This window comes from Monodelphis domestica, chromosome 5, assembly GCF_027887165.1.
Source record: "Monodelphis domestica isolate mMonDom1 chromosome 5, mMonDom1.pri, whole genome shotgun sequence".
Classification (NCBI taxonomy): Eukaryota; Metazoa; Chordata; class Mammalia; order Didelphimorphia; family Didelphidae; genus Monodelphis; species Monodelphis domestica.
The window spans coordinates 48,635,359-48,648,648 of NC_077231.1; the positions used below are offsets into that span (position 1 = coordinate 48,635,359).

A 13,290-nucleotide genomic window follows, 5' to 3' on the forward strand; every position below is an offset into this window, starting at 1 on the left:
TGCAGGTCCTGGATTAGTTCCATTATGTTGGTCCTTGGAAGGAGACTCTCTCCCTGTGTATGCTACCCTTGGGCGATTTGGGGGCGTTTCTCTTTCTCCCTGAGGGAGGTTCGGGAAGGAGGTAGAGGAAAGGACTAGGAAGGAAGGAAGCGGGGAAGGGGGTAGCAGTGGATGTGGAGGAATGGGGCCGCCATGTTTGTGAAGGAAAACGAGGGCCGCAGGAACCCGGGGACCGTCAGCTCTGCAAGCTCGAGACCGCCATCTTATTAAAGGGAAAGAAAGTCCAAGTGGAGTCGGGTCCTCCCCCTACCCGACTGGGGTCTGAGAAGTCTCCGGCTCCATAGCAAACCTGACTCGGTCTGCGTCAGTCGGATGAAGAGTGCCAGCGAGATGCCGACCAACTGCGCTGCGACGGGCTGTGCCACAACCCGTATGGCAAGCACGTCAATATCAACTTCCACAGGTAACAGGTACCCGGGTGTTGGAGGGAGGGACCGAGAGGCTGCCCTCCACCCTGCTGTGTCCGTTCCAGCCCAGCCTCCTCCAGCCCCGGAGGCGGAACTTCTGCTCTGTGGATTGATTTCAGGGGGTACTGTGAACTTGAATGGGAAGAAAATGTCATCCTTCTTCTCGCTAACTGGAATTTTGCAGTTCTTTCCAATAATAAAGTTAAAATATTTATTATTATTGTGTGAGGGGGTCTTTAGGCTTTACCAGCCTGCCAAAGAAGTCTGTGATACACAAAAGATCAAGAACCTCTTTCCCTTGCCCCAGCTCCTCCTCTGACCAATACTAGAGCATCATCTTCTCTCCCCTATATAGGGTACCAGAATCCTTATTAGCACCCTCAGCTCTGAGGTGGGGAGGGGAAAAGGAGGGAGAAAAAAGACCGGAGAGACAGTGAAAGTCACTTTCGGTAGACCAGCTGTTAAGACAGAAATCCCCTCTTTCTCCATCTGGAAAAACAGCTGCTTTCCTATTAAAATTGGGAAATGTGTATTCCAAAACTGATCTCAGGGTTTATTCTTCTGAAGGGTATCTAGCAATGAAAAGTGTGACTGTACTAATAAGGTTACTTGTTTGCCACAAATCCAAAATACTCTAGGATTAGAGGACCAAAATCATTTCTCTGCCACAGTTGCTGTCACATCTCTTTTATACTTATATTAAATAGTAAACTTTTTATAGAGCTTAAGGTTTGCAAGCAGCTTAACATATGTTCTCACATTTGGTCTTTACAACAATTCTGTGAGGTAAGATCTTTTACTCTTCCCACTTCCTAGGTTAAGTGACTGCTTCATCTCACACTGATACTATGTGTTAGAGACAGAATTTGAACCCAGGTACATTTGACCCTAAGTCTAGCATCCACCAGATCACATTGTATTGGAAAGAATGTTGAATTTGGAATCACAGTAGATTTCTGTTCAGATCCCAGCTATACTTCTTATTAGCCATGTGGCCTTAAATAAGACATTTTCTCTCAGTGCCTCAGTTTTGCTCTTTATAAAATATAGGATTTCACAATCTCTAAGATTTCATCCAGCTCCAAAGATGATCCTTTAAATGAACATGGTATGGAAAGGACAAAGTGATTGGCATAAAGCTGAGCTCATTGGCTTTCATAACATTGACTTTATGGTTTTCCTCAGTGGTATTTTCCAGAACCCATTTTGTAGAAAGATAGAGGAGAGAGATAGAAGATAGGGTCACCATTTGGAAACCTATTGTTATCGCTCTGACTTCTTGAACTAAAAAATCCTTCCCTGGACATTAGTCCCCATGTGTATTTTCTAATGGTTATGAGAAGTAGCAAGGAGGCCAGTATAGTACATGGAAAGAAGCAATATGGAAAAAGACTGGAAGGAGTAAGCTTGTCAGAAGCATTAAATGACAAAAAAAAAAGACCTTATATTTGATCCTTAGAGGTCAGTGGGAGACACTGGAGTAATTGTTACCCCAATGGAGTGGGATAATATGGTCAGACTTACATTTTAGGAAAATTACAAAAGCTTCTTGAAGGCACAGACTGTTTCGATTTTTTATTTGTAGCCCCAACCCATAGCCCAATGCTGCTCCATTTATTCATATTATTTGATGTAATAGTTCAAGCTAAACATGATCAAGACCTGTAGAACAGAGGTGACCATAAGAGGGTAAAATCAAGCAACAGGCCTAAAAAGAAGAGACGGGGATTGAAGAAACAAAAGTAGGAGAGTAGAAAAATCATTGGACTAGCAGTCAGGAAACTCTATCTTTACCTCTACCAATAACTAGCTGGCCAGCTTGGAGCAAGTTATTTCTGCCTCATTTTCTTTTTGTTTTTTTTTTTGTTTGCTTGTTTTTAATCTTTCAGTATTTTATTTTTCCCAATTACATGTAAAAACAATTTTTAGCAATAGTTTCCTAAAATTAAGTTCCATATTCTCTCTGTTCCTCCCTCTCCTTCCCCCCTCCTAGTTATATGTATGCTATCATGCAAAACATTTCCAAATTTGTCATGTTGTGGAACCAGACAAATACCCCCCCAAAAAAAAGAAAGAAAAGGAAAGTGAAAAATAGTATGCTTCCAGCTGCATTCAGACTCCATCAGCTAAGATGGATAGCATTTTTCATCAAGTCTTTCAGATTTGTCTTGCATCATTGTATTGCTGAGAATAGCAAAATTTTTCACAGTTGTTCATCAAACAATATTGCTGTTACTATGTACAACATTCTGGTTCTCATTCACTTTGCATCAGTTCATGTAAGTCTTTCCAGGTTTTTCTGAAGTCATCTTGTTTGTTGTTTTTTATAATACAATAGAATTCCATTACAATCTTATATTACAATTTGTTCAGTCACTCCCCAACTGATGGACATCCCTTCAATTTACAATTCTTTAAAAAAAAAACTGCTTTAAATATTTTTGTACAAAAGGTCCTTTTCCCTTTTTTTTAAAAGCTCTTTGTGATACATACCCAGCTACACACCTCCTAGTGGTATTGCTTGGATCAAAGGATATGCGGTTTTATAGAAGAGGTGGCTTACTATCTATTAGTTAGGCATATCTGGGCAACACTCTAAAAACAAAAGGTGAAGGTAAATTTCTAATCTGTATTATGGGAGTTTGCACTTTAGGAGTTTCCCTCTGCTGATAAAATCATAGGTCTGCAACAAAAATGTTCTCCATGAGCACAGATAATCACGACAATTGGAGAATTGGCATTGGACCAGACATGTAATTTGCCCAATACAATAATTCTCTTGTAGTTTTTATAGTCTTAGAGAATTCCCTTGAACCCCATGAAATTAAAGGACTTGCCCATGATAACAAGCAGTAAACATCCGAGAAATAGGACTTGCACCAAGTTTTCCTTATTCCAAAGATAGTCTTCCATTCTACTACACCTCAGTGCCTCTCGATCTGAAGATTATCTAAGAATATCACTGCCATGAAACCTAATACTATATTTAAGGAACACAATTTCGACCCCCAAGACTGAGCTTTATAATTTTAGGAACAGCTACAAAGACAAAGGTTTGGAAAATAATACACCTGCAAGGAAATGATGTCTAACTATGGAATTCATATTCAAGATTTATTTGATTGACTACATACAGTCATGAAGAGCTCTTAGAAAAAATGATACTCAACATTCTTCTCCAGGGAAGAGAAGAAATCATTTAGACTTTATTGATGTGATCATGAACTATTGTCATCTTTGAAATCAGTCTACACTTTTATTCTAGATTTGATTTTTTTTTAAATCCTTAATCAATGTATACTAAGTATAGTGAAAGGCTAGGCAATTGGGATTAAGCAACGTGCCCAGAGTCCCACAGCTAGGAAATAGCTGAGGCCACATCTGAACCCAAGACCTCCTGATTCCAGGCCCATTGCTCTATCCACTGAGAAGACAATAATGAAAGTGGAAAATACCTCTAAAATTTTGATAAGGTAACTCTCTATCTTCCAGAAACCTTGATATTTTACAAGAAAGTGTCACTGCAGGAGATGAAAGAGATAATTATATTCACATTTTTAAAAACCCTTGCTTTCTATCTTAGAATGAATACTAAGTATCAGTAAGAGGTAGGCAATTGGGGTTAAGTGACTTGCCCAGGGTCACACAGCTAGGAATCGTCTCAAGGCCACATTTGAACCCAGCACCTCCTATCTCCAGGCCTGACCCTCTACTCACTGAGCCACCTAGCTGCCCCTACATTTACTTTTATGAAGTTCTTGTTGGAGAATCGAGGAAAAAGCAAAAGTGAGGATCTCTTTACTTCATGATCTTACTGTTCCTGTCAGCTCCATAATTTTTGCTTCTCAAATATATAGGTTTTACTTCTCGTTCTGTTCCAGTAAGTTCATAATGATCAGCATTTCCATTAGAGGGCACTCAGAGTAAACTTGAGATCAAATTGATCACATCTAGGTCTTGTTTTCCCTTGTTTCCAAATCAGTAATCACTCCAATAAATTACTGTTGTTGACTTTTTCTAGATCTAGATCCATCCCTTATGTGTATATATCAGTTATTTTTTACTGAGCACTCTAAGAATAAATAATATATCATAAGAAGAAGATATTTCCTGAATGGAATTTAAAATCTAATTGGGCCTATCAGTGATATTTTTACTATGTTTCCTAAGAATTGTATCTTGTACTGGAATGATCAGGTCACAAAAATTCAACAATTAAAAATATATGCAAATTAATTAGAAACAAAAATACAGATCTTAGATGAGGCATTTTACCTATTTCCTTGACAAATGAGTATTGTGTCTGATTTGCCTTCACCATTTACACTAACAACAGTAGATGGCATAGATAAATTATCCTAATATAATAAATAGTTCCATGCTTTTGAAAAATTAATGTGATTAAAGTAATTTTAAGCTGGGGAGGGTTCACTTTTTTTACATTCTAGAGAATATGTTGAGAAGGATCAATTCCACCAAATCATAGAAACCATTTCATTCACTCCTATATTGAAGTGGCAGTTTACTTATGAAAATGAACATGAATCTGTTCTCATTAATGTATAATCACCTCAGTGTTGATATTTTAGACAAATATTTAGTATAATTAACATTAGATCATTGTTTATTTTTATATTACCTTTAACCTTTAAGGTTACCAGAAATATTGTGATTTCTCCAAATTAGTTGGCATTTGAGTTGTATATTGTTCCTTAGGGTTTCCCTTAGACCCTGTGACAAGGAAATCACTTTAAAAGACTGATATATATTAATTTAAGGTCGCCAAGGAATTCAGCTATGTAATTCCTAAATGAAACTCAAGTCAGCCGTCAGCCTTTTATAGAGTTTAATTACAAACAGGAGGAAGAAAGGAATTAGAGAGAGAGAGAGAGAGAGAGAAAGAGGGGAGAGAAGGGAATAGGGCTTAAATACCCCTTCTGTTTAGGCTGGGCCAAAAGGCCCAAGCCCTTCGATAGCTGGGGCAAAGAAAGGAGATCAGTCCCTATTACTCACGTGACCAAAATGGAGAAACAGTCTCAGAGGCCTCCACCTCCAGCTTCCTTCAGAGCAAGCTTCTCAGAGCACCTCTCCAACCACTCAGAGCCAAAACTCTCCAACCCACCCCTCAGTCCTCAGACCCCTCTATCTTTAAGGAAACCATCCAAGTTCTCTCCCTTCAGTTCTCACATCTACCAATCACTGTCCATCATTTTCCCTGTGCCAATGGTGGCTCTAGCTTAACCCAGGACCACCCAGAGGTCTGTGGCTTTGCACATGTCTGTTGGAGGTCATATTCTCAAATAATTAAATCTTGATCTTTTGCTACAGCCCTTCCTAAATCCTGTTACCCTGAGTAGGGTAGAGATTGGAATAATTAAATTTTGATCTATGCTGCAGCCCTTCCTAAATCCTGTTAGGACAGAGTAGGGTGGAGATGGCAATTTCCAAGACTTGGTTCTGTCATTCCAAGTATCTCCATTGTATCAATTCTAAAATCAATCATGACTCAAAGAAATTCCTGTTCTATGCTTAAGCATAGGTCAAAGTCCTTTCCATTGGTCAGCAAAAGGTTTCTGTCCTAAAGTACTCTTAAGAAGGGAGGAGGAGGAACCTCCCATGCCAATGGGGTTCACATTCCAATAGCCAAGACCCACTATCAATAGGAAATTTTTCAAGTATGAAATTTCCCAATGGTGAAATTTCCAACATTTATAAGTCTAAGAAATTTTAAGGTTTACAACCCCCAAAGAAGAAAGGAATGTGTTTGTCTGGTTAGGCGCAAAAATTTTGTGCCAGGGAAACACACTTTTCTTTGCTCAAAACACTTTGAAGCCTCCTGTTTTGACCTAATGGGACAAACAAGATGACTTAAAATGGATGCTGTACCAACAATTTTTGATTTCTGTCCTCATCTAAAACCAATGGTAGGTAATATTCCTTTTTTTTTTAACCCTTTTCTCCCTTCACTGACTCTGTTTTTGTCATCTCTCTGACACAAGAAAGTTAGATTATCTTGAATTCCATATATATTCAAAATAGTTCTCCTTGTTCTTCTTCCATGTCAAATCTCATTTTTAGAGATAGAAGAGACCTTGGAAACAGATTATCTAGATCAGAGATAATTACACACTGAGAGAAAATAAGGTTACAATATTCTCCAGCCAAGGGAACCAGATTAAAATATATTTGAGAAATATTTAACAAAATAAAAAGTGCACCATAAGTACTGTTAACATATGAATTTCTAAGTCAGGTACTATTTAATGGCATTCATTTCTATTTGAGTTTGACCCCACTGAATCCAGATCAGCTTCATCTTGAGACCCAGGAAAGTTAAGTGCCTATCAGGGCCTTCAACTAGTTAAACTCAAGTTGCAGACCTAACCAAGGTTCTTGAGTCCTGGAACTTTTTTGTATTTCAGTATAATTGATTTCCTTTGCATCCTGAAGTATTTGAGGGTTTTTTTCCTTTTTTTTAATATTTAAAAGCAAATCTAAGAAGGGTCCATAGATTTCACTGCCAGATTCCAGACTGCCAGAAAGATCTAAAACACAGAAAAAGGTCAAGAACTCTTGTCTAAAAGAACAACCTTACTCCCTAACACATATTCTTTGATCTAGGAACACTGGCCTAAGAGTCTTCCCTCTTAATGATTTCCAATTTATTCTGTACATAGATTGCTTTGTATATATTTGTTTACATGCAGTTTCCTCCATTAGATTGAAAGCTCCCTGAGGATAGGAGCTGTCTTTTGCCTCTTTTTTATTTTTTATCCCTAGCACTTACAATACCTAGTACATAATAAGTGCTTTTTAATGTTTATTGAACAGGTAAAGATATCAAATTTTAGAGCTGATATATGGTCTTTTGACTTAAAGTCATTTTCCACTTTCTAGATTTCTTCATTGTACTTCATATCATTTGAAATAAGCCAATAGCTTTGAAATTATATGGTATATATTGCTGCATTGTACTTTTATCTTGTTATTACCTGAGAACCTATTTCAGTAGTAAGATGGTAAGGGCCTGAAGTAGCAGGTGAAAAGTAGAAATAGAAGGGACTAGACTAAGAAGAGACAATAGCAAAGAAGTATTAATAGATGTGTTAGAGCAGAGGTATCAGATAAACTACTTACTCCTGAGTGCAACCAGAAACAAATGAAATGTAATTGAGAAACACCTAACAAAAGAAATTTTAAAAATAGATAAATGCTAACGTGGTTTTCCAACTCTTTCTGGGACCTACTTTCCAGTTTAGTAGCTTGTTTCTATTGAGTTTAACAGCAGTAATTTATCCAATTTTTAAAGATAACAAAATATAGCATTTCTATATTGTTACCCAGACTTTACTTTCCTAAATAGTTAACAGTGTGCCACAGGAAGATTTTTGCATAAAATTATCCTCGGTATCTGCTGATTACTAGTTGTGTACAGACAGTGCAGAATAATGAAGACGCAGTTTTAATCCTGGGACATAGTCATTTTGACAAGAAAAGAAAGAAATATTCTTTGTTACTGTTACTTGGATTGATCTTTTCTAGACTCCCCAGTTGTCAGAACTGTCTGTTGAGATTAGGGGGTACATGATACATTTTTAATGGTACGTTTTGTCCTCTTGAGTCATCTCAAAGGCCTATGGGTAGAATGAGTTGACAAAAACATCCATTTTACATTCTGTGATGAGAAACAATAAGCTAATTGCCCTCCTTCCTCAAAAGGCTCAGAACCTGGGGAAGTAAGATGTAGGTATAAACTGACCTACTATGATTGGAAGTACTCTTACCACAACATGAAATAAATTAATGTAGAGAAACCTTTCTCCATCCCAGAAAACATTCAGTTTTCAGAACTCCAGGAGAATGTTAAAAATAAAGTATCAGAGACACAGGAACTATTCATGTCTGAAACTAAAAATGAGATTGCTTACAAGGGTGATATTCACTGAGTCTGGGGGTCTTAGGCATACCTTCTCAGAAAGTCAGTGTTTTCTGTATTTGTTTAAACATTCTGAAGGATACTGAGCAGCACTTGCTACCTGAGATGATAGAAAGTTTTCCCCCAGGCCTCTGACCACCTCTGTACAGAATGTTTCAGGTTAACTCTCAAACTAAGTTGAAGAAAATTTGTAGAGATACATTGATGAGGGGAACTTCCTTGAAAAAAGTTTCCTGTACCAAAAAATAAATGGACACTAAGTTCAGAAAATGGAACTTCTTTTGTTCTGAGTTTCTTCTACTCTCCTGCTTTTTAAACTAAAGATTCTACTCTTTCTTTGTTTTTGCTAAATTTCACAATGTAGATGCTTATACCATTTGTCATAACAATTTCAAACATTTAGAAGTTTGTTTCTAATTGTGTATACTTTAAAAAAATATTTTATTATGAGGAGCAGCTGGGTGGCTCAGTAGATTGAGAGCCAGGCCTAGAGATGGGAGGTCCTGTTCTTATGCCTTGGAACCAATATAGGGTATTGATTCTAAGACAGAAGGTAAGGGTTTTCAAATATATTATTTTATTATTTAAATGTATTATTTTTTCTGCAATTATGTATAAAAATAACTTTAACATTTTTGAGTTCCAAGTTCTTTCCCTCTTGGTCCCCCTCTCTGAGACCATAAGCAATTCAATATAGATTTTACATGTATAATCATCTAAAATATGCCAAATAAGACAATTTTGTGAATAAATCAACAGAATACATTTTATGCTCCTGAACAATATGTCCTTAGATTTTTAAGGCACTAAATTATTTCACATATTGTATATTTATTTCTACAAAATTCCATTTCCCTGAAAAGGAAAACTGAACTTTTCCTCCTGTGACTTAAGAACATAAATCATTTGGTATGTTCACATTGAGAAGGTGAAAGGAAAAAAATGGAGCCAGAGAAGAAGCCAACGGATACAAGAAACAAAAAGTGCAGTGTCTTGGAAGCCAAGCAACAAGTGAGGACAGGGTGATTAATAATGAAATTTTGCAATCAAATTTTGAAATCAAGGGCCACAAAGACCAAGAGGGCCACGGGTAGGCTCCTGAGGACTTTCCAGAGAAACTTTTAAGGAGAGTGAGAGGAACAAGAAACTCAAGGGACCAACAAAAGAATAGAGCAGGAGTAAGTGCAGACAATGTATAGAGTTCATTATTTTGTGAAATTGGAGGCTGAAAAGTTTGAAAGAGAAATGGGGCAGTAATAAAATAAAGTTTTATCAAGAACATTCGATTCTTCCAAATATACTAACTTAACAATAAAGACATGATTACATAGAAACAGAGACTGAACCTATGCTTCCATTTTTATAGAAAACTCCTATGTAAGGAAATTCCCTCTAACTATGTAGATCAGCCCCTTCTCTGTAGTTAATAAACATAGGATAAATTAATGAATGAACAATAAAGAGAAAGAGAACCCACCTAAAGTTTGATTATCAATTCTTCAATCCATTAGACATTTCTATTCATTGTATAAATTACATCATTTCTGTTTTAATTTACCTTTTCACAAGGTAAATAGTTTAAAATAATTTTATCCTAAAACTGGGCAAATATACTTATGATTTATGAAACTCTGTGATTCGTGTTTAACACTCCTTCATTTTATTCTGTACAGAAACTCAAGTCAAGAAATCTTCATAAGAAAAACCCTTGTGGACATGACAGAGGATAGACTCTAAATGAACACTCTAATGCAAATACTATCAACAAAGCAATGGGTTCAGATCAAGAAAACATCTAATGCCCAGTGGACTTATGCGTCGGCTATGGGGGGTGGGGGGGAGGAAAAGAAAATGATCTATGTCTTTAACGAATAATGCTTGGAAATGATCAAATAAAATATATTTTAAAAAAAAAAGAAAAAGAAAAACCCTTGTATCTCAACAGGACAATCCAATATGAAGTCCAGTGTTAGCTGTCATCAAGTTCTATGCCTTTAAAAGCCCCACAGAGGCAAAAAAAAAAAGGGATAATTCACCTGAAAAAAGAGATAGCAAGCTTAAGAAGAAAGATGAAGAATTGCTTGCAGAAAGAACGGAGAGCAACACAGAAATTGTTCCAAACCTCATGCTTGGTTAAAAGTTTAGAAGCAAATAACATATTGCCCAAGGGCATATCAGAACACATCTTACCAAGTGCCTTAAATGATCTTCCATTAGAAAACTTTAAAATCGTTTTACAAGCTCAGCGAGATCAAATATTACAAATTCTCTAAGTATAGACAGCTAAACTTAAGGAGCCTACTTCAATATTAGCTGGCACTGAATTCTGTGCTCAGCATTCACTAGATTCAAAAGTAAAAGTTTTTTATTGGAATTATGCTAAAAATTGTGTTTCTAGAACAGTTTTACTTGAAATAGCATAATTTTCTAGGCATTACTTATAAAGATTATTAGATTCTTGGAAAAAGTAAATTTTCATATGAAAATGTCATTTTAATTTAAACATAAGTGCCTTATAACAAGAAATACCTGCTATAGCTGAAAAATTTCCTACATGAAGAAATCTTATGTTTACAAGTTTATTTTTTTTAAAGAGCATATTTTTGAAGGAATGGTCTATACAAGATAATATGCTTAGGTCATTTCATGGCTTATTTTCTGTCAGAAAAGAAAGTTTCCTTATTGAGCCATGTTGGAAGCACGCTTTTGTATTCTAAATGCAATGCAGGACTGCATTTACCAAAATTTTAAATAATCTTAGAAAAGTTACAGTTCTTAATTTGTGGTTGGTACTATGACTTGGCAATATATGATGAATTACCAATCACATTGCCTGTACTGTTTCTTATCTGTAAAAAGAGATTAATAGCAACCTCTCTCATGAAAATACTAAATTTTCCTTGATTGTACATTAATTTCAGTGGTAAGTACTATTTGGATATGAAGTGCCATTGAGTCTATTGGACTAAAAGAGGCTAAACATACCTTAAATCTGCTTTCACTGGTACCTTGCCATCTTGAGTCCCAACAGTGGCTCACATGCCCTGCTATGAAGCAGCAGCATTGAATCCATTTATTTTTTGCCAAAATTATTAAGTAGATGTTCATTACTTCTCTCTTAATTCATATATATTTTAGTTTTATGATCTTATCAGGCGATGTGTGTGTTAGTACATCAAAGTGTTTATCAAGTATTTATTTTACTACTTACATAGGTACTTAACTCAGAATGGGGGGAGCATTCCCATAAAACACAATAGTCTTTCCTTTCCTTGCTGAGATATACTTAACTATAGAATCTCTTGGTGATTTATAATTTATTTTAAACTAGAATCAATTTGTAGCCTGTTAAATCAACATATACACCAAAGATTCACTACCTCTGTCACTTCTATTTTTCTTCAGAATAGCATCACCCTTGGGTCTTTACACATTAGAAAAACAGGATTTAATGATTCTTCTCTAAAAAGAATATGCATATGGTACTGTTTTAAGAACTGTTGTCTAATTGAATCAAAGGGTTTGCCTTATTTCATAAATGATATTTAATCAACATCTTTTATTTCAAATATCTATGAACAAAACCATGGATAAGTTCATTAACTATTAAATCAAATGCCTTAATCCTCATTCAAATGTATGATACTACATTGTGAATAGAGTATAGTGCTTCACCATAGATGATTCTACATTGTTTCATATCAAGGGTTGATTTTATGTAAAAAAAGAGCAAGTCAGACTAATATTTGGGGCTTTCTTTTTTTAATAATACTTGCCTTACATTCTAGTCACAAAGAGTTCTAATTTACTTTTTCACAAAAGATGGTACTCCATAATGGAAGATAACTACTCATTTTGACAAAATATATATTACTGGAGAAAACAATGAATTCTTCCTCTAAGAACTTGTATGTCCAAATATGACACTTTTTATATAGCAACGCCTCAAATTTCATCAGAATGTAAGCTCCTTGAGGGCAAGGACTGTAGTTTTCCTTTCTGCATGCTCAGGATCCTGCACATAGTGGATAATAAAAATAATACTTAATAAAAATCTATGGAATTGTGTTCATAAGGCCTAACATGTTTCTAACATGTTATGTTAGTTTCTAACATCTTCCAAGAAGGTAGATTTGACCGATGCTAAAGTAAGAAAATAGTTTGTCTTAATTCTTATTGGGCACATGTCAGAAATACGTGTGGAAAAACTTGTGTTGAAAAATTTTAATCTTTTACATAAATATTGTCCAGAGTTTTAAAAAAGTAACCATTGTGTTTTGGTTATGGATCATGTTGACAGTTTTTCAGCAATGTATTGCCAGCAAGGGTGAGTGTTTACTAGTTTTATACTTCTAGCTACTTAGACGCGATGTATATCTTTTCAGATGTTATCTCACAGTTCCAGAAGGCCCAAAGTATTATTCATTTGGTTCCTATAGATTAGTTCCTATTCTACTACAGACAACTGGAAGAGCTATAATGTTGTTAGCAGTGTCTCTAGAGAAACTTAACACTACAACAACAAACATTAAATTTTTTTAAAAAGATAAACCTAATACTGGGCATTATTGTGTGGTTTTTTAACTCCACTAATTGGCCTCAATACAGTGGAGCTGTTGCTCACTTTTCTCACAAATATCTCATGCTCCTGTGCAATTGCTTTACTATCTTAAAATTGTATATTGGCTCCATCACCACCTCAAATCATTCTCATTAACAAGTCTCCAGGAGCACCTAGTAGCACAGGGGATAGAGCACCAGGCCTGTAGTTGGGAGGATCTAAGTTCAAATCTGTCCTCAAACACTTCCTTGGTGACTCTGAGCAAGTCACTTAACCCTCTTTGACTAGCCCTTGCCTTTCTGTCATACTAAGACAGAAAGTAAGGG

At 36.0% G+C, this 13,290-nt stretch overlaps 1 protein-coding gene across 1 annotated transcript; it reads left to right on the plus strand.

Annotated features, from left to right (window-relative positions):
- The first annotated feature begins 144 nt into the window (after positions 1-144).
- On the plus strand, positions 145-12,959 carry THAP2 (THAP domain containing 2). The gene is given in 8 exon segments (XM_016425667.2): positions 145-429; positions 432-463; positions 2,629-2,632; positions 6,200-6,391; positions 10,077-10,109; positions 10,330-10,388; positions 10,390-10,426; positions 10,428-12,959. Coding segments are annotated over 8 exon segments (663 nt in total). The 5' UTR covers positions 145-372; the 3' UTR covers positions 10,677-12,959.
- Positions 12,960-13,290: the final 331 nt, after the last annotated feature.